Source organism: Mchenga conophoros, linkage group LG12 (genome assembly GCF_057382185.1).
Source record: "Mchenga conophoros isolate Kocher_MC1m ecotype Shallow Benthic linkage group LG12, M_conophoros_male_GT1.1, whole genome shotgun sequence".
Taxonomy (NCBI): Eukaryota; Metazoa; Chordata; class Actinopteri; order Cichliformes; family Cichlidae; genus Mchenga; species Mchenga conophoros.
In genome coordinates, this window is record NC_140537.1 from 37,867,616 (window position 1) to 37,893,991 (window position 26,376).

The window sequence follows — 26,376 nt, forward strand, 5'->3', positions numbered from 1 at the left end:
CATCACCATCATCATCCTTGTCTGCCTGTCAGGTCAGGGAGGGGCCAGCCCTTCAGCGGTGGCTGATGCCATGGTGGATGCAGTGGTGGAGTTTGTGAGGAAGAAACAGCCGAGGTTTGTTCAGAGTGTGAAGATCCTGATCTTCCAGACGGCCATGCTGAACGATTTCCACATGAGCATGAAGAAGAGACAGGGAGAGACGGTGGAGGAGAAGAGTGTCTTTGGCAAATTCAAAGGTACGTCGCTGTTGTTTGGTAGGGAAACCCAACTGTAGATGAGAAATTGTTTACTTATCCATTTCATTTTGATCATGGTGGCTTAAAAAGTACCAGTAAATTTCTCCTAAAAGACAATGTTTGCTCTTTTATTGACCAAAATCAAAAAGGCATTTCAGAATAACTTGAACTATCTGAACATCTCTGTGGTTTGATCCTGAAGATGTAAGTCTCTCTTGATGTGTTTTTAACATGTTTTTTAATTTCCCTCCTGGTCATTGTGGTGAAGGCAATGGTGCATTTGATAGGCAGTGTTCTTTTAAAAAAGCAGTAATAATGTTAATGAAACTGTAAAATGTCTTTGTGTAAGGATCTGTTTTCTATGTTTTTTGTAATTGGGGTTTTAGTACGGGCAGAACTTGAATTTGAATGCTTTTTAAAACTGAATTTGAATGAGCCCAAGTTAAAATTCAGTGTATTGGTTTGAAAATGATCATCACTAAATTGAAAATAAAGAAATCATTTAAAGGCCAGAATTACCCTGACATTCATGCTCACAATGAGTGTTTGGAAACTTCTGATCATAACATAAAATGTTGTCAGATGGATTCACGTTGGATATTATTATTGTTTCAGCAACAGTCCGCCAGTTCATGTCAGGTCTGGTATCCGGGTCGGCTCAGTCCAGCTCTGTTGACTTAGTTCTGGAGAGGGAAGAGTTTGAGCCCACAGTGTTTCAGCTGTGTGCCGACGACAACAAGGTACGCATTTATTCATTTATTTTTTATTCCAACAATATTTAATTTTTTGCACACACATGGATGGATAGAAAACAAGCAAACAATCAAACATATCCTGCCTATTGTAGCAAGGCAATCTGGATCGAGCAACGTGCCCAAAGTCAAACTGCAAATCTTTGTGCTAATCAGAGAACAAAACAAATCAAAGCCTGTGTGGTCTAAAACAGAAGACGGCTCCCCTCAGCTGTAGCTCCCACAAGCTTTGGTGAAAAAATAAACCTAAGAAAATGTTAAATGTTTCAGGCATAACCTTCCCTTTAAGTAGCTAACCTGATGGGTAATGTATTCTGTGCCAACGGTTGAATGTTGTGGTGAAGACAGGGACCGCCTCTCTCTCTGCAGTGTGTGTGCGAGTGAGAGTAACATCTGCAGTACGAAGTTTACAGCGAGTGAGAAGAAGAAAAGTATGCTTATAGTAGCAGCTGCTGCAGCCAAAAGAGAGTCGAACAGGCCCAGCTGTGAGCGAAATGTTAGGATTCAGCTGATCACTGTGTTTACCGCCTCCAGAGGAATAATGTTCTGCTGGTGCAACTTTCCGACGCCTCTCTCCACTTTGCTATAAGTTGACCCAGACCAGACAGCTGGTTAGCAGCTACAAGCCAAACTCAACGTGATCTGTGCATAACAGGTGATTCGTCCACACATACTTAAAGTTTTGTGAGTGAGCGAGAGAGGTGTTATGTGTAGTTTTAGACATGTGTCAAGCTGAACTTAAATAAATAAATTCTCTCTCCAGACTGGAACGACATTGCTCACAGACAAATCTGGCTGCTGTCAGAGAGCCTGTGTAGAATTACTGGACAGACTGATGCACATTAAATGGTTCCAGAACACTGAATAAATCTATTTCTGTGAGTTTAAGAAAATGTATCGATACCTGTAACTAAAATGTACCACGATTTCTCCAACCCTGCAGGCTTTGAGTGAGGCCAAGAAAAGGATTAATGACCTGATTGTTGCTGAGCAGGCACAGAAAACCATCTCTGACCCGTTCATTAGTCAGATGTCACAGGCTGACATGGAGGAGCTGAAGGCTCTGCAGAGGAAACTGACGGTCAGCATCCGTCTGGACAAAGGAGCAGAGGACCAGGACCCCGAGATCCACCTGGAGGGTCTGACCAGAGACGTGTTCACTGCTGAGTCTGCACTTAGGTCAGCAAACAGAGACGTAAATGTTTTTCAAGAATGTTCAGTGCAAGGTCCTAACTGCTTTTTCTATTTGATGACCATCAGGGACATCATCCGGAAAGTGGAGAGGGCGGAGAACTCAAAGAGACAGGCTTTGTTAGTGAGCAGCCTGGTAGAGTGGCAGTATCCAGACCACAGTGGTTCAATGGTGCCGTTTGATATTTACACCAACCTCAAACTGGAGGAGGCGCTAGAGAAGAAACAAAAGGTGAAGATCAAGATCAACAATGAAACGTACACCGCTGATCCAGGACTTAGAAAAGCAGTTACAGCAAAGAGGCCTCCTATGGAGCTCTTTCGGAAAGAGGTGAAGGGTGAGTCATCTAGGCACTTTGTCTTTTATGGAGGTTTTACCTCAGAAAAATGCAACAGGTTAAATGAACACTAAGCGGTGAGTTCTGACTTATTCCCTTAAAATACAAAAAATTTTAATAATAATATAAAAAACAAGCTGAAAAACAGAAGAGGTGATCAGTCTGTAGCCACCACATTTTACATCTTCCACTGAAACTCTAATCACAGCATGTTGTATATATGCACTGTTAGTTTGAACTGAGCTCTTCCAATGATTTTTACAGATGACACTGCTCTGCCTCTGCCTTCTTGTTGGGAGGACATGAAAGGAGACCTTGTGAAGTTGTTTGCTCTGACTCCAGGATCTCAGGAATACAACGACGTGGAGCAGGAACTGACAAAGAATCGACTTCATGTTAACATCATCAGTGTATGTTCAGTCACAAATACACGGAGCAGACTGTATGACTGTGACGGTTAAAAAAATTGACTAGTAAAAGTCTCCATAGTAAACGAAGGTTTTACATATGCTGTACATAAAAGATGGATGAAGTCACCATGGAATCACCCACTGGTGTGAGGTTAAAGCTTTGGTTTTAGCTTCACCATTTATAACTGGATTAATAACAAGTATGATTCAGTGCAGAGAGGTCTGTTAACACATGTTGAGTGAGAAAGATGACTGGAAAGGAAAAACTTAATGCATCATGGGAATCATTAAGTCCACAGTGAAATCCTATAATTTCACTGTGGCCCAAAACTGGAGCTCTGTTAGAATAATTAACAGAACTTCAGCCATATTATTTGTGAGATAATAGGACAATGCTCCAAAAGGCTCCAACAGCACACACATAAATCAAACAAGTAAGTTATATAAAAGTTCCTCCTCATCCCCAAAGTTGGTATGAAGGCAGTGATTATCTATAGAGACCAAAACACAACCATAACGTATGTATTTGTGCTATAAAGTTTGGACATTTAAAATGGGAGTCTATGGGGACTGAAACTGCTGGAGCCAGCCTCAGCAGACCTCTTTCATATGGATGAAATCTTTCAAAGTTCATCTATGTACAAAGAGAGCCAGGTGGAGGTTTCTGCTAGTAAAAAGGAGTAAGGAAGAAATGTTTTCATGATTGAGCAAAAAAGATAAATATCTATATACACACATCATTAGACAAAATAAGCAGAGGTAAGAAGGTAAGAACTATGAGAAGTAATAATGTGTTTGGATTGTGTTGGCAGATTGAACGGGTCCAAAATCCAACACTGTGGCAGAACTACCAGATCCTGAAGAAGCAAATGGAGGCAAAGAATAAACATAAAAACAACGAAAAGCTTCTTTTTCATGGCACCAGGGCTACATCTGTCGATCTCATCAACAACAAAGGCTTCAACCGCAGCTACGCAGGAACAAACGGTACCTGAACACTCATACACGGCACATTTATAGAACAGTAAAATCAATTACAGACGCCATAATATCCTTACCAAATATGTAACAAATAATGTGTGCAAACAGAAACAATAATATAAAATGTAAACTTTTCATTCATTCAGTTTGTTATTGCAGAAAATTCTGCTGTTAATGTGTGAAATGATGGAATATTGACACTACTGACAACATGATTGGGAGATATCAAAGATATCAAAGTCCATATATTCAGTATTTGCTAAATTACATGTTATTATTGTGAATATAAATTCAGCAAATCTTTCATAAGATTTCGTTAGATTGGTAGATGGTTGCTAGGTAACATGAAGACGTCATATCTATTACTAGTAGAATAATATTGACTGCTAACTTTGAACACCTGCTTGTGTAGGAGAAAAACAGAAAACAAAAAAACAGAGGTTTGTGTGTTGCAGTAAAATATAAGGAGGCCTATAAGGTCAAACACTGCAAGTCAAAACAAAACAAAACATAACAGCAGTTGAATGAAACACAAATGAATTTTAATAGAACAAAGTGAAAGTAGAAAAGAAATCAACTCTTAATTGACAGAGGAAGTGTTTTTGGGGTGGCAATAATGTGACGGACCAGCTGCAGAAGTGACAGAACCCAATACGTGAGAATCACTGAAGGCTCTGCCTCCCATTCTACTTTTAAATACTCTAGGAACAACAAGTAGGCCTGCAGAGCGAGAGCGAAGTGCTCTAATAGGGTGATATGGTACTACAAGGTCATTAAGATAAGATGGGGCCTGATTATTTAAGACCTTGTATGTGAGGAGCAGGATTTTGAATTCAATTCTGGATTTAACAGGAAGCCAATGAAGGGAAGCCAAAACAGGAGAAATATGCTCTCTCTTTCTAGTCCCTGTCAGGACTCTTGCTGCAGCATTTTGGATCAGCTGAAGGCTTTTCAGTGAGTTTTTTGGACATCCTGATAATAATGAGTTACAGTCGTCCAGCCTGGAAGTAATAAATGCATGAACTAGTTTTTCAGCATCACTCTGAGACAGGATATTTCAAATTTTAGAGATGTTGCACAAATGGAAGAAAGCAGTCTTACATATTTGTTTAATATGTGCGTTGAAGGACATGTCCTGGTCAAAAATGACTCCAAGGTTCCTCACAGTGTTACTGGAGGCCAAGGTAATGCCATCCAGAGTAAGAATCTGCTTAGATACCATATTTCTAAGATTTTCAGGGCCGAGTACAATAACCTCAGTTTGATCTGAATTAAGAAGCAGAAAGTTAGCGGCCATCCAGGTCTTTATGTCTTTAAGACATTCCTGCAGTTTAACTAATTGGTGTGTGTTATCTGGCTTCATGGACAGATAGAGCTGGGTGTCATCTGCATAGCAGTGTAAATGTATGCTATGTCTTCTAATGATGCTGCCTAAGGGAAGCATGTATAATGTAAACAGAATTGGTCCTAGCACTGAACCCTGTGGAACTCCATCATTAACCTCAGTGTGTGAAGAGGACTCTCCATTTACATGCACAAACTGGAGTCTATTAGATAGATATGATACAAACCACTGCAGTGCAGTACCTGTAATACCTACAGCATGTTCTAATCGCTCTAATAGGATATTATGGTCGACAGTATCGAACGCTGCACTGAGGTCTAGCAGGACAAGCACAGAGATGAGTCCACTGTCAGAGGCCATAAGAAGATCATTTGTAACCTTCACTAAAGCTGTTTCTGTGCTGTGATGAGCTCTGAAACCTGACTGAAACTCTTCAAATAAGCCATTCCTCTGCAGATGATCTGTTAGCTGTTTGACAACTACTCTTTCAAGGATGTTTGATATAAAGGAAGGTTGGAGATTGGCCTATAATTAGCTAAGACTGCTGGGTCTAGAGATGCTTTTTGAGTAAAGGTTTAACTACAGCCAGCTTGAAGGCCTGTGGTACATAGCCGATCATTAGAGATAGGTTGATCATGTTTAAGATCGAAGAATTAATTAATGGTAGGACTTCTTTGAGCAGTTTTGTAGGAATGGGGTCTAAAAGACACGTTGATGGTTTGGAGGAAGTAATTATTGAAGTTGACTCAGAAAGATCAATTAGAGAAAAAGAGTCTAAGTGAATATTAAGTTATTAAATGAAGTCATTACTAGTTAACGTTAAAGGGATGGTTGGCTCAACAGAGCTCTGACTGTTTGTCAGCCTGGCTACAGTGCTGAAGAGAAACCTGGGGTTGTTCTTATTTTCTTCAATCAGTGATGAGTAATAAGATGTTCTGGCTTTCCGGACGGCTTTCTTATAAAGCAGCAAACTATTTCTCCAGGCTAAATGATGATTTGATAAATTCGTGACATGCCATGAATCATATTTCTGGAGATGCATGTTTGCTATTAGCCGTTTACTGTTTCCTTGTCACTTCAACGACTCTTCCATTATGTTAAACAAAAACACTCGCGTTGTATTTCTATTTCTGTTTTTTTTCCTTGTGTTTTCTTCCACTGCTGCTCAGGTATAGCTTGAGTCAGTGAGAGACATTTTCTGCTGTCTTGTCTTTTGCTGGCTCAACCCTGTAGGCCAGACAGATGTTCCTCAGCAGTTATTATGCTGATTTCCATGTTTTATTTTTTGGCATGTTTTATTTAGATTATTTACAGTCAGTAGTTTATTAATCAATGGATGACACTTTCACTGGTTGTTGGAGAAATAAAACATCCCGTGTTTCACGACAGATTTTCAAATTGCTCAGTCGGATCTATCTACATATTCTTTAGAAGAACAGGCACAAACCTTTTTTTTTACCAACATTTAGGGCGGATGTTCCCGGCTACACCTGGGCTACCAGAAACAAGCCACAGCTTTTTTTTACCCTCCACCTACAAACTGATAGTTAAACACTCTAATGACATACATGATACATATCTGACAGAGACCACAGCTGTGGAGCAGCGTTCACTTAAAAAAAGCTTTTGTCGACCATCTTTGACTAAATCTTTTTATTTATTCACTCTGTCAGTAGGTGCAGCAATCGGCAAAGGTTCTTACTTTGCTGTGAACCCAAACTATTCAGCACAAGGCTACGCCAGCCCTGACGCCAAAGGACACAAGCGCATGTACCAGGCCAAGGTTCTTGTTGGAGAATACACTCAAGGAAACAGTGGCATGATCACCCCTCCAGCCAAATCTGGGAGCGCTTCAGACCTGTATGACAGCGTCACAGATAACATGTCGAATCCAACCATGTTTGTGGTCTTCAATGATATCCAGGCTTACCCAGAATACCTTATAACATTTACATGAGCTGCCACCACTGTGCAACATTTCTGAGAAAAAAATAATAACCTTTCCTCTTATGTTTGTTCTGACTGTTCATTCTTTAAAATTACAAATTATATAAAATATTGTTTGTCTGTTTTCATTTGCTGTTGTCACATTATTTTTAAATATTTTGAAGCACATTTTAAAGGAAGATTAAACTAACGCTGAAATAAATTCCAGTGATTCTCTTCTCTGTTATTTCTTTAATGTGAACAATAATCGGAGAATCGTAAAAGTAAACTCCAGTTTAAATTGTCTCCTGCTGCCATTCCCATTCCCTTCAGGTCACCCAGGGTGTCGCTATGATTAGTCACATATCTAGAAAACTTTGGTGTAGCTGTAACTCACGTCACTTGGTAAACTTACTCACTCAATCACTTCTGGTTGTCACGGGGAATGAGGGACCCGGGTGTGGAGCTTCTGAAGGAACAGACAGTGCTTTTATTTACAGTGAAAAAGGAAGGGTGACAAAGAGTCCAATGTTCAAGTAGTCCTCCGTGTGAGTGAGTTTCCCAATTGTGTGTGGTACTGTGTCTGTGTCTTCTCCCCTAGTGAGCCAGCATTCAATTCCTCTCCAGCTGAGCCTCCCGTCTCTATCCTAGGAGAAATTAATACAAAAAGTTAAGTCTTCTCTTCAGCAGGTTAGTCTCTACTTAGCTCGATGCCAGCAATTACTACCAGGCTCGGTACAATACTCCCACGCTGACTGTTGCCCAGCACCGCCATTAAATAGGCCATACAATATGGAGGATGATTAGGAACAGCTGGGCACGGAAAAGGGCTTTTCGGCCCTTTTGCTCTCCCTTTTTGTCACTGATGTGTTGGCTGCCTTAGTCTGTGATCGCCTAACGCTCCTATCTATTCGATCCTCTATGATGGGTCTGGATACCTCATCCTCCTGCGACGGTATTTTCCATCCTCCGCTGCCGGTGTCAGGATCTTCGTCAGGCGTCACCAGTGGTACCTTTCTGGATCTACACAAATCACGGAGGAGGAGAGGAAAAAGAGCAGGTGTCCAGGTGAAGCTTAGACTGTTCTGGAAGCGGAGACTAGCTGGTAAGGGGCGGCATACATTTCTGGTCCCCTGTGCTCAGACAGTTTCTATGAAGGGGAACTTTTCTTCCATGTCCTTGCTTGACTGTTCATCCAGACTCCCCGGTTGCTTGACCTTCAATCCCCTTGGTGAGTGGAATTAATGAGCATCGCAGATCAAACCCCTTAGTTTCTACATCCCCTAAATTGTGCCACTTCTCTTTGGGTGTTAAAGGTTGCTGACCCCTGCTCTAAATGTTGTTGGCGCATTTCAGGAGCACGCTGTTAATAAAGTTAAACAATTGCATAGTGAATTCACGATTATTATTATTATATTTACAAAATACGACAGTTTTTTTTTCTTGGTCGTATCATTTTATTTTGTTGTATTTATCCACAACACCTTAAAGGCCGGTCTGTGAAAATATTGTCTGACATTAAACTGGTCCGTGGCACAAAAAAGGGTTAGGGAACGCTGATCTAATAGATTCCAATTTGTTCATGTAAATGGAGAGTCCTTTTCAAACACTAAGGCTAATTGTGGAGTTCCACAGGGTTCAGTGCTAGGACCAATTCTGTTTACATTACACATGCTTCCCTTAGGCCAGGGTTCTGCAACCTTTAACACCCAAAGAGCCACTTGGACCTGGTTTCCATGCAAAAGAAACCACTGGGAGCCGCAAATACTTTTTGACATCTAAAATGAAGATAACACTGTATATATTGTTTTTACCTTTATGCTACTAAGGTGTGTTGCTTATGAAATCCATGAAGTGCTACAGAGAAAATTACGTTTTATTTATTTAATTAACACATTTTGAACTCTTAAAGAAATATAACAAAAGGAAAGACACCCAGCTGAACTAAAAGGATCCAGCAAACAAAAACTGCTGTGAGCCGCCAGCCTCGAATCGCCTTTGTGCTTTTAGAGCCTTGACCTGACTTTTAAAAAATAATTGGAAAAAAAGCTCTATGCTGCTGAAAAAAATAGATATTTGCACAATTCTGCCTAAATATGTATTTTACCTGGTTAATGTGTGCAGCGCCGCTGCATGTCAAAAAAGAGCATGTCAGACCTGCAGGTATCAGGCTGTGATGTTCTCCTTTATGGTGGACAGAAATTATGTTTTTAGAGTGGCACAAATAATTTGTTTGATTCATTAAACATGTTTGTGGTTGTTACAGTAAAAAATATAATGAAAAGATAACTGTAAATTCAGACATGTGAGGTTGTGCTGATGATACCAAACAAGACAAAGTAAATAGTTTTTAAAGGTGAAATGTGGAGGAAACATCAAAAGTAGTTAAAATGGCCGATTATACCCTGGACCCCAGAGGGTTAAACATTTTTTTTAAAGTAACGCAATGGTTACTTTTCAAGTAATTAATTACTTTTAGAATCTTGTAACTCAGTTAGTAACTCAGTTACTTTTTTCAAGAAAGTAACTATAATAAATTACTTTTTGAAAGTAACTTGCCCCAAACTGCTCTTTTGTTTCCTCTTTTAAAATTTGTTTCAAATGTTTGCAAGACTTGTACAAGGTTACTTTTATTCAGAGACAGCAGTGTGTAGTTAATGGACAATTCAGCTTATTTGTATGTGTAGCATCTTTGTGTTCAAGTGTGTCTTGTATATGTTGTAAATTTTAGCACAGTCTGGATGACAAATGACATTTTACAGTTATTGAAATGATTCATGGTAAACTCTTTTTTTTAAGAGAACTCAATCAATATCCATGTTATATCTGTGCAATACCTGCAAATAAATTATCAGACCACATTTAGCTGGTAAATGTGTGATCTACTCATGTAAAGGGAAGATGACCTTTACAAGAGCTACACTGCTTATGGAATGAAATCATGTTTGTCTGGTTTCTGGTTGCTTACAAAGGAGGAGGCCACTTAAAACCAAAAGTGGAATTTGGTTCAGGAGAGATTGTCTCAGTACATCATCACTCTTACACTAATTTCTATGAGTATAAATAGTATAAATTTTCTCTGCCTGTGAATTAGTGATGGTAAATTTGATTCTTTTTACTGAATCGAGTTTTAATGAGGCGCTCACCAAAGTGAATCGGTTTTTTGAGTCATTTGATTCACTGAGTCAGTCGACCAGAGAGTGCAAAAAATGTACATTTTCACTCAAACCTAATTTGTTTCTCTTTTCATGTAAATCCTACTGCTAAGATGAATGATTCTAAAAGAAATCAACTATTTTATAGAGCAAAAAAGAGCAAAAACATTTCTAAAATTAAGCAATTTCCTATCAAAATTGCTTAATAAACATTTATTTTATTTTATTTTATTTTAATATATTTGTATTTTTTATTTTATTAGTATTTTCCTTAAATGTGTTAAATATATATTTTTTCATCTAAATGTCCACTGAGCTGTGAGCCAGGGGGCGGTAATGCGCCTTAACATTGGTTGCCAACCAAGAAGAAGAAGAAGCTGTGAGCCAGGACGGAGGGGGTGAGTAGCTCAAATGTGCTGTTAGCATGTTAGCAGAGCGATGTTACTGTGAACCGAGGAGCTATTTTCTTGATGTGAGCTTATACTCAGGGTTTTTTCTTCCAGTTCAGAGCAGAAATTTTTTGTTACAATACTGGATGTTGTGTTTTTCTCCACAATTTTAATTATAAGCTAGATACATTGCTGCTAACAGCAACAGGGATGAGTCAGTTGGGCTTGTGAATCATGATTCATGAGTCAGTAAAGTGATTCTCGAGTATTGAACAATTCATTCATGATTCGTGCATCACTACTGTGAATGCTTTGACTAATCCATCTTTTTGTTGGTTGGGGAACAATTCTTTGAAATAAAGTTTGTCTGACCTGGTGTTTGGCTGAAGTGAAAATGCAAAAGCACTGAAAACTGTACCAACCAGGTACAGGTTGGTACAGTTTTGATACAAAACAGGTCAGGCAGGTCTCTCTTTACAGAACTAAACATGCATAACAGACGCCGTGTGAGCTTTTAGGATTGAGAAACATTTAGTGATCTCATATGGGCGATACATTTGTGGCGACAAACAAATTGTGCTTGCTGTAACTCTGGCCTAGTGAGTTACAATGAGTAAATGAAAGAAGAACAGTTTCTTCCAGGTGTTTTTATTTCTTGCTTTCTTCTTTCCAAGATATTTAATTCTTGTAGACTTTAAACCCTGTAATATGTCTGGGGTGGCTGTAGCTCAGGTGGTAGAGCAAGTCACCTACTCAACCGAAATGTTGGTGTTTTGATTCCAGGCTGCTTCAGTCTTCTTGCCAAACATCCTTGGGTAAAATGTCTTGATGCTCAGGCTCAGTCATCCAGGTAAGTAAATCCCAAAAAGTTGATTGTGTTCATCTGGATGTTTTCAGTGGGAGAAACGTTTCGTCACTCAGTGACTTCTTCAGTCTCAGCTGACTGCAGATTTCCTCGACCTTATAAACTGTACATTTGCATAATAACCAACCAAACCAGCACCATTGAATTAACAATGGAATCACTACTGATCAAAGCACATTGACTCAAAACACCACATCTCAGTAGCTTTTACTCCCCAAAACTCACCAATTTCTTTGTTTCAGTGTATTGATTGTTGCAAAACATTTTTTGATGACTTCTTCGCGTTTTTTACAAAGAGGACTTTAACCATTAGGGGGAAAAACATTATCAGAGCACAGATATGGTGGGATTTAACATCTTGATGTCTGAGTCCATATTTCTCAACTGAAAAACAAGCTAGTGTTACCTGACACATTTTTTTCCAAACCACACCCAGTCCACATATTTCACAGGCAGAACTGGAGTTTTTTTTACTTTCACTTTAGCCATCTTGGTGTGAGGACACAACTGACTTCAGCAGGTAAGTAATACCTAGATACCTAAATGCTTCACCGAAAGAAAACAAGGGAAACTACTGACGTAAATACAATTTTCAGTGTGAGGGAATAAGTGGTGATTTTCGTTTTGTTTGATCTCAGCTGACACTTCAGATTACTTCTAGCATTTTTGTAAAATTCTTATATGATTACATACTTTTATAGAGAACATGTCATTCCACCTCCAGAACCAGATGTTTCATGACATTCAGTCACTACTGGTTACAACAGGTAACCTTCTGTGTAATCATAAATTATATACTTGTGAGTTTTCAGTTATTTTGTTTGTATTTATTGTCCTGGTCCTGGGTCTGTGACTCAGTGAGTTGCACTGTTTATTATTTATTTCCCTCATGTTATTGCTGTCTGTATTTCTAGGTCCTAGTGTTGATCCCTTTGCTCCTCGTGTTATTCTGTGCTCCCTCTGTTCTGTGTCTACTCATCCCTGCCTGTGTGTTCCAGTGTAGTCAGGTCTCTGTGTAAAGCTTGTGTCTCTGAGTCTGTGTGTGTTGAGTTTCCTGTTTTATTGTGAAGGTCTGTGTCTCATGTATTCTGTTTTACTTCCTTGTCTCGTCTTGCCCAATTAGTTCCAGCTGTGTTGCCACCTGTTCCTCATTCCTTCATGTTTCTGCTTGTGTATTTGTAGTGCAGTCAGCTCGTTCTCATCGCTGGTCCGTCTGCGATGTCTCCTGGAGTCTCCCTGTGTTTCCTCTGTTTAGGTTCCCCTTAGTTTCTGTGTATGCCAGTCTCCGCTCCTGCTGTATCCTGCGCACCTTAAATAAAGCTCACTTGCATCATAGGCCGTGCTTCCATTTTGGGTCCTCGATCATAACTCCACACGTCTGCCGCCGCAGCCGTGACATTTGTATATATTTTTTCTTAAATAGTTTGAATTTTGAATACGTTTTGTAAAATATGTTCATCAATTGGTAAATATGCAATGGAAATGGTTTCAAACATAGAAAACAGCTGTAAACACTTTGATCTTTGTAGCACTCACAGTTTGTATTAAAACTTTACATTTGGAGAAATATCGCCATGTGAAACACTTTTATCTTATTTTATTAATCCAGGCACAGCTCTACTTTAAATCATACCTTTTGAACTGTCAAGTTGATCTTGGTGTAAGGAGACATTGGGGACATCAGCAGGTGAGTGAACTAGAATGAAAGTAAATTCTTCCAAATTAAATGTAAATGAAGCTTGTCGATAATGTATTTAGAAAGTAAATCACTGATCACACCCAAAACTGTCAAATTAATTATTATATCAAAATTTTAGATGAAATAATAGTACAAAGTAATACTAAGGGGCAATGCGTAGGTGATTTTTTTTAAAACACCAAATCACAGTTATCAGCCATATGAACATTTTCAAGCAACTTAAAGAAGTCCAGACGCTTTTCTTTCCAAGCTCCTTAGACTACGATGACCTGGATGACTGAGAACCTCTTAACTCTGAACTTATATTATGTTAATATTAATGATTATTATGCATAAATTACATGCTTCTGCTTCTTCCATACTTATCACTTAATTTAAATACTAATAATTAAAAATGCCATCATAGTTAAGGTTAAAGATTCTTTTTGGTTAGAAGGATTCATTTTCTACAGTCGCCTTGCTTTTGGAGTGTGTATTTGTCAGTGTTGTGTTTATAGCATCAAGCACTTTCCCCTCTACAGGTCAACCAGTCTATGGTGTTTTCAGCAGAGTGACATCATGGCCTTTTCAGAATCTGGTGAGTCCAGTTATCTTCACTGAGATAACACACTGCACTGACACTTTGCAAATATTTCACAAGCACTTAGACAAAAAGAGTTTAAATATCAACATCTTTACGGGCTTGTGCACGAGTAACCACACAAGCTGGGTACAGCTTCAGGGTCAACGAAATGTCTGGGGCCTTGTGACTGAGGGGATTATCTAGAACAGTGGTTCTTAACCTGAGTTCGATCGAACCCTAGGGGTTTGGTGAGTCGTCTCAGGGGTTCGGCAGAGCCTCCGCCGTGACATGCACGGCTCATTTTGTGCACCAGTAAAACAAAATCTATGTCTTGAATTTGGAAAAAAAAAATCATATTTTATTTTTCACTAAAGAGGGGTTCAGTGAATGCGCATATGAAACTGGTGGGGTTCGGTACCTCCAACAAGGTTAAGAACCACTGATCTAGAACCTCCAGACTAGGACGCACTAACCCACCCCAACAACACGCAAGATTAGCAAGGTTGGGCATACTGCGATGGGAAAAACTCCCGCAACAAATTCTGATTATATATAAACCCATTGAACTGGTCTGGGAGCCATCTCTATTCCACGCAGTACAACATTAAAACCACATGCACTGTCTGCTGAGAAAGGCAAAACACTAGAAAGAATTAATCTGAGAACCTCCAGTGTCTCTCAATATGCGCACTGGTTTCAGGTCAGTGTTTCTATTACTTAGTGAGACCAAACCATCAAAGATGAACGGTTCAAAATAAGGTCCCGGCACCTTACCGCCACAACCAAGCACCTCAGGATGGGACGCTGCTTTCACAAAGGCAATATCTTTAGTTTGCTGAGAATTTAATGTTTTGCGCTTCAGGTCCAAACAGTTCACAATGACATGTCCCGGTTTATAACAACACGAAATTCATGACTCTTTTGAACCTAAAGTTTTAGCCATGCCTGCCTGCTGCACGGCACTGAGCCATGACTTCTCATTAACTGTGAAAAAGGACTTATGGGTGAGCACATACTCATCAGCGAGAACAGCTGCAGTTGCTAAAGTGTTTACTTTCTGCTCATTCAAGTGTAAAACTACACTCTCTGGAAGGCCCTTTTTAAAGTCTTCCAGTGACATCAATTCACGCAGTGATTAATAATCATTGGCTTTTAACGCAGAGTACTACTTGTCAAAAAGGATCCCTTTTTCCCTGGTAAACTCCCCATATGTTTGGGAGGGAAGTTTCCTCTGTTGCCGAAATTTCTGCCTGTATGCTTCAGGGACCAATTCATAGGCCTGAAAAACAGCCGATTTCACACTGGAATAATTCAAACTGTCCTGTAAAGGAAGTGTGGCCACCACCTTCTGGGCTTTGCCAGTCAGTTTACACTGCAATAAAAGGGGCCATATATCACTCGGCCACTGCAAAGTCGGGGTAGAACCTGGAAGAACAGCAGAGACAGATGAGGCTTGTGGCTGAGACTCCATCTTACGCAGCCTCATTCCTTTATCTGCTTCTGTCTCCAAGCAATGGATCTCAAGCTCTAGCTGAGCTCGCCTGACCTGGGCCTTCTCCTCAGCCTCCAAATGGAGCCGTACCAGTCGCACCTTTAACCGGGCCCCAATCCATGCTTCTGAACTTCCAGAGGAGAGGTGATCATAGCCAGGGAGCGTACGCGGTGTCTTTGCCCGCTCATCTCCCACACCATCCATACTAGAACCATCTTTATGGTCGCCCTCAAACAAGGAAGTTCGTCTTAGCTCACCAGAGCCTTCAGGCAGGTAAGGGGCTTGGATCAAACCAGCCTCCACCAACTTGTCTGCTACTAGTTATTTCAGCTTACTCTTACAGAGTGTTTTAAGGACACGAAGCTTAAGGTGACCTGCAATCCGCAGCAATTCACACCGTAGGGGTCTGGTGCAGTGTGTCGGGCAGCAGCCAGGAACAAGGCCCTAGCGGACTAATCCCCTGCTACCAAGACAAGAAATTGGGACATGGAATGTTCCTCTCTGGTGAGAAGGAACCTGAGTTAGTGTGTAAGGTTGAGAGGCACCGAATAGATATAATTGGCCTCAACACAAAGCTTGGGCTCTGGAACCAGTCTCCTGGAGAATGGATAGACACTGTCTCCAGCTGGAGATGCCCTTGGTGGGAGGTAGCAGGCCGAGGTGGGTATCCTAGTATCCCCTCAGGTTGCTGCCTATGTGTTGGGTTTTTTTCCCGTGGACAAGAGGGTTTGGACTTGCGCCTTCGGGTCGGGGAATGGATCCTGACTGTCATCTGCACATATGCGCTGAATGATGAGTACCCAGCCTTCTTGGAGTCCTTGGGTAAGGTGCTCCACCTGGGGACTCTGTTGTCCTACTGGGAGACTTCAATGGTCATGTGGGCAATGACAATGAGACCTGGAGGGGCGTGATTGGGTAGAGCGGCCTCCCGGATCAAAACCCGAGTGGTGTGTTTGTTTTTTCTTTCTTTCTTTTTTTAAAAACCTTTATTTAAATGGTAAATGGCCTGTATTTGTATAGTGCTTTACTTAGTCCCTATGCACCCCAAAGTGCTTTACACTACATTCAGTCATCCACACATTTAACCAGGAAGATCCATTGAGATTAAAAACCTCTTATTCAAGGACGACCTGGCCAAGATAGGCAGCAGGAAGAGTCCCACAGTTACAAAAGTTACTCAATTAAACACAGCCAGCAGCAACAACACACATGCAAAAATAAATAAAAATTAAAAAAATAAAAATATAATTAAACAAAAATTCCAAATTCTGTTAAAATGACAATCAGTCTAATGGAAACAGTTTCATGGATTCTTAGTTTACATTTAAAAGCACTTAATGAAAATAATTCAGTCATTTTCCAGTCGTTCTGCAGGTTGTTCCAAGCACAGGGTTCTAAATTCAGTTCGGGCAAATGGAACAGAAAACAACAAATAACCTTGTGGATGAAGAGGATAGCGACCAGCATGCTTCATTGCATACTGGGAACATATATAAGAAGGCAGCAATCCCAGTATTGCCATATAAATAAAACTGCATAAGTGAGAGTTCCTCCGACTTGCCAAAGCAGACCATCCTACCTGAGAATAGAACTCACAGTGGTGAGTCTGAAATGTACGGTTAGTGATGAACATCAGATCAACCATTCGAAGAAATTGAGCAGCAGAAGCATTCATATATAGAATATCCCCATAATCCAGCACAGGTAAAAATGTTGCAGCAACAAGCCGCTTCTTTGTATTAAAAGAAAAACCCAGATATTTATACGTGTGAACAAACTCTATTATATTACCCTGAAGAGTGGTTACTGACGGAATTGTTTGGGTCCATTTCCTTGATTTAGAAAACAACACTAGCTTTGTTTTGCCTGAATTGAGAACAGTTGTTGAACAACAGTTGAGTTGCTCGTTTGGCTCTCGGCGAAGGCGGTCACACTTTTGTCCTCTCCTCTCCCTTATCTTCCCTGCTTAGCTTCTTATGTCCTTGTCTTGTCTCGTGTTTTTATTTCTCCCTGGAACACACTCTCACAGTCTGTTTCTAAAACCTAAAAGAGAATTATGGATTTGATCAACTGGTCTCTGAATGCAATTGACACACTCTTCTCAACGAGAAGCCCCGGGTCGGGAGAGCCCGAGTGCCCTGGAAGGACTTTCCCTGCCGGACACACGATGGACGGGTGGCATAACTGGAGGGTCGTGTGCCTGGCGGGACTGTCGATCGAGGACGTTAAAGATATCTATCTATTTGGAACCATGATAACAGGGTTCTTGCTGATTGGAGCTGGCTTGGCCCTGGCTTATCGGAGAATTAAGACAGCGGAACCGGCTGTGCAAACCCCCCCAAGGCTGCCCGCTGGGATTGAAATGTTGGGACAAGGTGCAACTTCTCAGAATGGGCTCCCTGAGTGCAGCATGGTTAAGATCTTGGAGAAGCTTACGGCTGCCATGAACACTCAGAATAAGACCTCTGAGCGAAAGTTGGATCACATCGTGAAGCAGCTCACTGCAGTCGTGAGTTCTCAGAATCTGCTCTCTGAGCACAAGAATGACAAGACCACGGAGTGCAAGTTTGATAACATCATGGAGAAGCTCCCGGCTCTCCAACGGGAGATTGAGAGACCAGTGTCGGTGTCGGAGTGTTAAAGTACAACTTTGAAATTCTCATGAGTTGTTCGTATAAAAGAAAAAAATACCATCTAATTGCGGCTATCCCTTCGGCGCCAGCTGTGGGCTCAAGGCTGGAGCCGAACAACAACACCCTGATAACGACTGTGTTTAGACTGTTCCTCCCATTCCATGCAAGGCCACCTGGGTTGGCTGGTAGTCTGTTTACTTAGCCTGATAGGGCGAAGGACACTGTCTCAGCTGAACTATGGACACGCACACACATACACTTACACTGATAAGCACTCACTCTCCCCCCTCCCCTTCCAACGCCTTCGATGCTTGACTCCTCTTGGGGAACACGAGGCGGGTCGGGGAACACGAGGCAGGTCTGGGCCCGCGCTGGAGAGATGGCGCAGTGGCAGGATGGCTGCTGTGTTCGCTTCAGATTACTCCTCATCCCCTACCCAACCCTGTTGCTGGTCACATGCTCCATATTGTTGTACTGTGGACATTTATGTGCTTTTCTGTACGGAGCAGTTTTTTTGTTTCCTGTTCTCATGCTGTCCTCCTATAGCCCAGCATGAGCAGAGGTCTCTTTTTTTTCCTCTTGTACTTTCCCATTGTAGTGTACATTTCAGTGTTTTTCTGTAATGCAACCGTTCTCTGACTTGTATCCCCATGTGATGTCTGTGTTGTGTGTGTATGGTCGGGGGGCGGGTTCGTCCACTGCAGGGCAACCTGCCACTGCATGTGGCGAATAAAAGCTTTAGTTTAAGCTAAAGTAACGAGTACTGGACAGGAGAAAATGTTTTCTGCAAGAAGTCAATGGCTTGGACAAGAGTTGAACCACAGCTGTAAATAACTGTGTCATCAGCATAGAAGTGCAATGTTGCATCTAGCACATTTAGACTAAGATTGTTTATGTAAATGATAAATAGAAGGGGACCTAATACAGAGCCCTGTGACACTCCGTTTATTTCTCGGACTTATGTGCAAATCCCATTTTGTCCATAACGAGTACCATGTTCGAACATAGGGGTTTCCATAGGTGCAAGTCACGGGTCGATGATGGATTTTGTAAATGTATCACTGGACCTGTAGCCATATGTTCTGGACACTCTGGTAAAGAGTTGGGCTGAGATATCAGCTGATCACGACCTGGTGGTGAGTCGAATCACACGGACAGACCAAGCACACCTAAAAGTACAGTGAAGGTGCGCTGCGAATGCCTGGCAGAGGCTCCAGTCCACGAGATCTTCAACTCACAGCTGTGGCATGTGGAACGTTGGAGGCAATAAGTCAGACTCCTGGTGGGAAATGGCCTCCAGTTTACCTGTAACAGGCCGTGGCGTAGTGTGAGCAGTGGGGATGAGAATCAACATTTTCAAATTTCCACCATGTTCCTCAGTCGGAAAAGTTTGAAGAGCCCACTCTGGGTCATGGATGAGATCCTGTCCCAATTGGAGGATTTTACGTATCTTTAGGTGTTGTTCACAAGTGACGGGAGAAGGAAGCAGGATATTGAGAGATGGATTGGTGCTGCAGCTGAAGTGATACGGATGCTGTACCAGTCCATCGTGTTGTAGAGACAGCTGAGTGTAAAAGGAAACTACCCACACCTAACTGTAACTGGGGACAACATTTAGTAAATACGGTCCATAGTTTCACACACACACACACTGCGACAACATGGTGAGAGATGGATGGATCAGTTGACAGTGAGATAATATTCAAATTTGATGGCAGTTGTTAGTGTTACAGACTCAAGTGACACCTAAGTTTTCTGTCTGTGCTGATCCACCTGTAACCAACTAAAAGATATAGTCAGAAATATTTTAAAGAAAATTTTTCTGGTCTATTTAGTTATTGAAAACTACGTAATGAAATGTGGTAAATAGGAGTGAGATGGACATATGTGTGTTCTCATTATGAAATTTTTCTTTTCAGCACATGAACTCAGAATAATGCTGTTTGGAAAAAATGATGACAAGAAATCAGCCCTGGAAAACCTCATCACTGGAAAGAAAAGATCCATTGTGTCTAAAGTCCTTGGAGGAAGGCAATGTCACGCTGCCTCTGGAGAGTGGAACGGGAAACCGTTAACAGTAGTCAAAACTCCCGACATCTTCAGTCTGTCTGTTGATAAATTGTTAGAGGTGATGAAGAGCTGTGTGAGTCTCTGTCCTCCTGGACCAAATGTTCTGCTGCTGTTAGTGAGATCTGATTTCTCTGAAGAGGACAGAAAAGCTCTGAACTTGGTCCTCAGTGTGTTTGGTCAAGATGCATTTAAGCACTCCATGGTCATCCTGACACATAATGAGAGAAAGAGTTCCTCAGTGGAAAGACTCATCAAACACTGTGATCACAGGCAGGAATATATCAGTTTTGACAAAAAAGACATTCCCATATCTTACTCAAAGTTTATGGAAAAAATGAATCAAATAGTGAGTAAAAACTGGGGAAAATATCTCATGTTAAAAGAAGAGGCTAAACCCACGAGAGTGAAGTCCAGTGTGAACCTGGTTCTGTGTGGGAGGAGAGGAGCAGTGAAGACGTCAGCAGCCAAGGCCATTTTAGGTCAGACTGAGCTTCATTCAGTCTCCAACTCATCAGAGTGTGTTAAACATCAGGGAGAGGTGTGTGGACGTTGGGTTTCCCTGGTGGAGCTGCCTGCCTTGTATGGAAAACCTCAGGAGGCAGTGATGGAGGAATCATTCAAGTGTATCTCCCTCTGTCAGGCAATCCATGCCTTCATCCTGGTCCTACCTGTGGCTCCCCTCACGGATGAAGACAAGGGAGAGTTAGAGACCATCCAGGAAACATTCAGCTCTCGAGTCAATGACTTCACCATGATTCTGTTCACCGTGGACTCAGATCCGACAGATCCAGCTGTTATTAACTTTTTCAAGGAAAACCAGGACATCCAGAAGCTCCTTCAGACTTTTAGACAAAGACATATGGTTCTCAATATCAAGGCTAAACAGCAGAGGGGTAGTTTGGAGACCATGCTTCAGACTGTGGATAAAATGAGCCTGTCTGAAAAGAGCATGGGCAAACCACACTGTTATACAGCTATAACCTTGCTACATGCACAAATGGAGAAAGTCTTACAACAAGAGAAAATCATTAAGAGGCAACAAGATGAAGCTAAGAAATTGAAGATGAACATGATCACAGGTAAGCACAAATATTTTTCTTAGTCTGATGTCCTACAGTCTTGACATAACAACCTATAATAATAAATATAAAACTTTATGTTTATGTTTTAGGCGATGAAGGTGGAGAACAGGACTCAGACTGTCTCAGGATTGTGCTGATTGGGAAGACCGGCTGTGGAAAGAGCTCTACAGGAAACACCATTTTAGGAAGAGATGAGTTTAAAGCTGCATCAAGTCAAATATCAGTTACACAACAATGTCAGAAATTACACGGTGAGGTGGACGGTCGTCCTGTTGTTGTGGTCGACACTCCTGGTCTGTTTGACACAAGTTTGACCAATGAAGAAATTCAAGAGGAGATGGTGAAATGTGTCAGTCTCCTGGCTCCAGGACCACATGTTTTCCTGCTGGTGATACAGGTCGGCAGATTCACAGCAGAGGAGAAGGAGACACTGAAACTCATCAAGAAATTCTTTAGGAAGGATTCAGAAAAGTTCACCTTTGTTCTTTTAACCAGAGGTGATGAACTGGAGCGTCAGGGAGAGTCTGTTGATGATTACATCAAGAACAAATGTCACAGTTCCTTTAAGAAGCTGATCTCTGACTGTGGAGGAAGATACCATGTGTTCAATAACTCTGAGAAACAAAACCGCACACAAGTCAGTGAGCTGATAGCAAAGATTGACACCATGGTGAAGGACAATGGAGGCAACTACTTCACCAATCAGATGCTGCAAGAGGCTGAAGTAGCGATACAGATGAAAATGGAGAGCATTCTAAAGAAGAAGGAAGAAGAGATTCAGAGAAAATACAATCAAGACATGGAAACCATTAAGGAAACAATGGAAAAAGAGAGAAAACAAATGGAACAGGAGAGACAAGAAAAAGCCAAAGAACTCCAGGAAATGGAGGAGAAAATTAAGTTCGAACAAGAGAGGAGAAGAAAAGAAGAACAAATTAGAAATGAAGAAGAAATCACTAAGAAAAAGGAAGTAGAAAGATATAGAGAGAATTTTAACAAACAGATTGAAATTGTGGATAAACAAATTCAGTCAGAAAAAGAGGAAAAGACAAATGTCGACAGAAAGCTGGAAGAAAGCAGAGAACAGCTGAGAAAACAACAAGAAGAGTGGGAGAAAGAACAGAAAGAATGGTGGGAGAAACAACGACAAGAAGAAGAGACAAGACGAGAGGAAGAGCAAAAAATCAAAGAGCTTCAAGAAAAGTACAAACAAGAAAAGCAAATATATGAAAACAAACTTAAGGAGGATCACCTCAGAAGAGAACAGGAGGAAAAAGAGAAAAAAGAGCTGGAGGAGAAACATAAGAAAACCCTGGAGGAGATGAAGAAAAAACATGAAGAAGAAGCCAGAAAGGCAGCTGAAAATGCCAATGAATCCCAAAAGAAACTTGTGGAGGAATTAGCTTATCAGAAGAAAGAATATCAGAAGGAAATGAATGAGTTACTGAAACATGTCATCAAAAGGAATTCTAGTTATTACAGGATCAAGAGATTACTGGAAAAACAGGAAAATGAAATGAAGAAAGTGAAGGATGAGGATAAAAAAGAGGAACTCCAGGAAACACATGAAAAAGAATTAGTTACGCTTATGCAAGAAATCTTATCAGAAAAGATCAATGATGCATCAGCCTGCAGCGTTATGTGATAAGAAACGAACAGTTTCAGATGCTTCATTTTATGTCAGTAAAAACAAAACAAAAAAGAATCAGTACTTCTTTAAAGTTCTGTATACTTCCCCATATTTTGCAGCACATAGAAAACACTTCTGCCTGGAGATTCATTATTTTCTAAAGCTAAATACATGTATTCATTTCCAATGAATACACAAAAAACAATCTAACAATATAAGGGTATGTTACAGAACTCCATTTGTTAGCTTACAAAAACACTAAAGACAAGTTATTATACAAGCACTTCTTCACATAATTATGTAATTTATTTCTGTCTCCAATTACAATGAACAATCACAGCAGATGAGAAGAATTTATTAGTTCAACACAAATCTCTGATGTCAGATGCAGCCAGGCCACAAAATGATCCGAAAAGGGGAAAAATGAATTATAATAGTAAAAACAGTCAATAAAAAAATCACAGTGGATCGACATGTTATTTGATTATTACAGTAAACAATATGGCAGAAAGCTGTAATACAGTTTTGTGTGATCATAATATACTTCGACTGCTAGTTAATAGAGACTTAATAATGAGACATGTAACTATAGTTGTGTCTAAATATGAAAAGACAGTGGTATAATACAGCTGTTATCACAACACAGTATATGTGTATCAAGTAAGACTGTACTCAGACTGGCTAATATTATATACTGTATTATTAAAGCCGAACGTGTGGATTCCCTGAGTTTTATGTCCCTGAGTTGTTAAGTAACAATATGTTCATTTATAACCATTACTATTTTCATAAATATATGTTTGATTAGTAAAGAAGGCAATTTATCATAAATGTATGAATAAATAGGTGAGAGGAAAACGTCTTTAGTTTTGGTCATTAGAGACAGTTTGGTTTTCTTTCAGTAAAAAAAAAGATTTTTATGACTTGAATGAAATTGAATGTTTACATATAAGTCATTCTATTTTCTCTGTGACCTTTAAATTACAAATATTACAGCATTAACTTAATTTTTAATATATATATTAATATCAATTAAATCAATAGCATATTGTAATAAAATGCCTTTAATGCTTTGATTTTTTTATTTGATTATTGATTCTCCAATATGTTTTTGTTTCATAATTAATGACATAACTGAGACTGATTTTAATGATATGTCGTTTGCTTGTTTCATATGGATTATTTGATTTTACTACAGTTCTTGTCTGTGGTTCAGTGTGGACTGTTGTTAAATGGTGAAGTCCAAAACCTTTTTACAGTAACTTCATGTCTTTCTTGATGTTTCATCAAGTAAACATTGAATTAATATCTCCACTTACACTGATGTATGTTTTCCATTTTAACTCCCAGATTAGTGATGATTGGTTTAACAAACTGTGTCAAAGAACCAAGATCCATAGTCGTGGTCTCAGAAAAGCCACCAAAAACCGTCACTTCTGTTTTCTGCTCATTAAAATGCAAAAAGCCCAAAGCCATCCAGGCCTTTAATTTATCAAGACACCTGAGCAGGGAGTCTACTGATAAACCATTTATCTTTTTAATGAATCCTCGAGTCATCGGCATAATAATGGAAGACAATTCCATGTTTCCCGTGTGGTGGCAGATTTCTTTATCCTGTGTATTGTTCACATATTTTAATCATATCACATTAGTAACAGTAATATCACTTTCTCACTTAGTTGTATGCATGTGGACTACAAATGGGCCTTATGCTCTACCACACACACTTGCCACAGTGAGGCCATTGTAAGTTCATGGGAGACGTTAAACAGAGACTCCTGTTTTAGATGATGGACAAGCAGAAAACAAGGTCATAATTCTCTCTGTGAGGGAGGAGGTTTTAAGGATGGGGGCTATGGGATAGTATGTATGCGCATTACTGAATATGTATAGTAAATATGTATATCTAAGTGTGTGTGTGTATATATACATATATATAAAATTAAATTAAATTAAATCTACAGAGGTCGGCAGTTGGAAATGTGCAAAACGAGTGGCATTTATATACAGTGTGGAGTGCATAATGTTGAAGTTCTGGTAAGTGAAGCTGAGGTGTCCATGAAGTGTTCAGCAGTCTGATGGCCTGATGGAAAAAGCTGTCTCTCAGTCTGCTGGTTTGGGACCCGATGCTGCAGAACATCCTTCCCGATGGAAGTAGTCTGAACAGTTTCTGGCTGGGGTGACTGGAGTCCTTGATGATCCTCCCCGCTTTCCTCAGGCACCACTTCCTGTAGATGTCCTGGAGGGAGGGAAGCTCACCTCCAGTTATCCGTTCAGAACACCGCACTACTCTCTGGAGAGCTTTGTGGTTGTAAGTGCTGCTGTTGCCATACCAGGTGGTGATGCATCCAGTGAGGATGCTCTCAGTGGCACAGCGATAGAAGGTCCTGAGGATGCGGGGGCTCATGCCGAATCTTTTCAGTCTCCTGAGAAAGAAGAGGCGCTGCTGCGCCTTCTTCACTGTTTTGTGTCATGGTCCTGGGTCGAGCGACCCAGTGTTTGAGTTTATGTATCTTTTGTATTTATTTGTGCCTTAGCTTAGTTCACCTAGTTAATTTCTAGATTGCTGTTTAGTCTTGTTGTCTCCCCCTGTACTAAGTCTCCCTGGTTCATGCGTCATGTCTGCGTGGTTATGTTTAGTTCATGTCATGTCTAATCTCCATGTTTCCTGTTTTACTTTGAAAGTCTGTATTCAATGTCAGTGTATTTAGTTTCTCCTCTCCTGTCCTGTCGTTAGGTTCATGTGTGTCAGCTGTGCTCCCATGTGTGGCCACTTCCCCTGATCATCCCTCATGTGTATTTAGTCTCTGTGTTTCATGCAGTCTGCGTCGCGTCGTCTGTGTTCCCACCCTCCATGTCCTCCCGGTCAGTCTGTACATCATCGGCATGGTTTTTTGAGTCTCCTTAGTTTATCAGTATCTGTTTCCCAGTTTAGTTTAGGTTCAGTTTAGTCACGGTGTTTCTGCTTTGTGTTGAGACCTGTCATCAGCCACAATAAAGGCTCGCTTTTTACTCCGGTCTACTCTCTTGTGTTCGCACCTGGGTCCACCACACACACACCCACACAGTCTGTCCCCTCAGATCATGATAGTACAACGCGACCATGCCGGACCCAGCGACACAAGAGCAGGAGATCATTTGGACAGTGGAGTCGCTATGCGGCAAGTGGCTGCAGTGTTCCAGAGAGGAGGAACGGGAAGAGTTAGTCCGCCAAGTAGGGGTATGCGTGTCCGTGTTCCCCTGGTTATGCATCCCCTCATCATTGACTTTCTCGTCTCCACTCTCCAAAAACAAACATAAATATGATTTTTAATGCTGTTATATCAAAGGTATTTTTTTTTTAAGATTTCCCTTCAGTATCCTGTAAACGTTCCTTTTAAATTTTCCCAGAATTTCCTCTTTATTTATACAAATAAATCTAACTGAGACACTAGGACTCATTTTCAAAAGTGACCTGTTTAAAATATTCATACAAAAGTATATCATGTTAAAACACACTATAGTGATTACAATTCATATAATCAATTAACTGGAAAAATACAATAAAAAATAAAATACAATAACAAGCATTAGGAACAGGAACAGCCACTGATGCTTTCTGCATTGTCCTTAGAATAAGT

At 40.6% G+C, this 26,376-nt stretch overlaps 2 protein-coding genes across 8 annotated transcripts in view; both read left to right on the forward strand.

The window, feature by feature from the left end:
- Window positions 1–7,396, forward strand: part of LOC146563205 (protein mono-ADP-ribosyltransferase PARP14-like) — a 32,657-nt gene extending 25,261 nt beyond the window's left edge. Inside the window, exons 17-23 of one of the 2 annotated variants that reach the window (XM_085295618.1) lie at window positions 33–236; window positions 852–976; window positions 1,932–2,167; window positions 2,249–2,517; window positions 2,782–2,927; window positions 3,740–3,914; window positions 6,930–7,396. In XM_085295618.1, the coding sequence (XP_085151744.1) occupies window positions 33–236; window positions 852–976; window positions 1,932–2,167; window positions 2,249–2,517; window positions 2,782–2,927; window positions 3,740–3,914; window positions 6,930–7,210 (1,436 nt within the window). In that variant the 3' untranslated portion in view covers window positions 7,211–7,396. Of the gene's footprint in view, window positions 1–32; window positions 237–851; window positions 977–1,931; window positions 2,168–2,248; window positions 2,518–2,781; window positions 2,928–3,739; window positions 3,915–6,926 lie in introns of both variants that reach the window. The other variant, XM_085295617.1, reaches the window with a different exon arrangement.
- A 3,300-nt stretch (window positions 7,397–10,696) lies between these two features.
- Window positions 10,697–25,697, forward strand: LOC146563206 (GTPase IMAP family member 8-like). 6 transcript variants are annotated; one of them, XM_085295642.1, is made up of 6 exons: window positions 10,697–10,732; window positions 11,507–11,573; window positions 13,198–13,275; window positions 13,809–13,864; window positions 19,894–21,123; window positions 21,216–25,697. In XM_085295642.1, exons 4-6 carry the CDS (start codon window positions 13,846–13,848, stop codon window positions 22,769–22,771), a joined length of 2,805 nt encoding a protein of 934 aa, XP_085151768.1. In that variant the 5' UTR covers window positions 10,697–10,732; window positions 11,507–11,573; window positions 13,198–13,275; window positions 13,809–13,845; the 3' UTR covers window positions 22,772–25,697. The 6 variants fall into 6 exon arrangements, with proteins under 6 accessions (XP_085151768.1, XP_085151767.1, XP_085151770.1 ...); XM_085295641.1 differs by having other exon boundaries at window positions 10,731–10,806; XM_085295644.1 differs by lacking the exon at window positions 10,697–10,732 and adding an exon at window positions 11,200–11,365 and having other exon boundaries at window positions 11,507–12,108.
- Window positions 25,698–26,376: the final 679 nt, after the last annotated feature.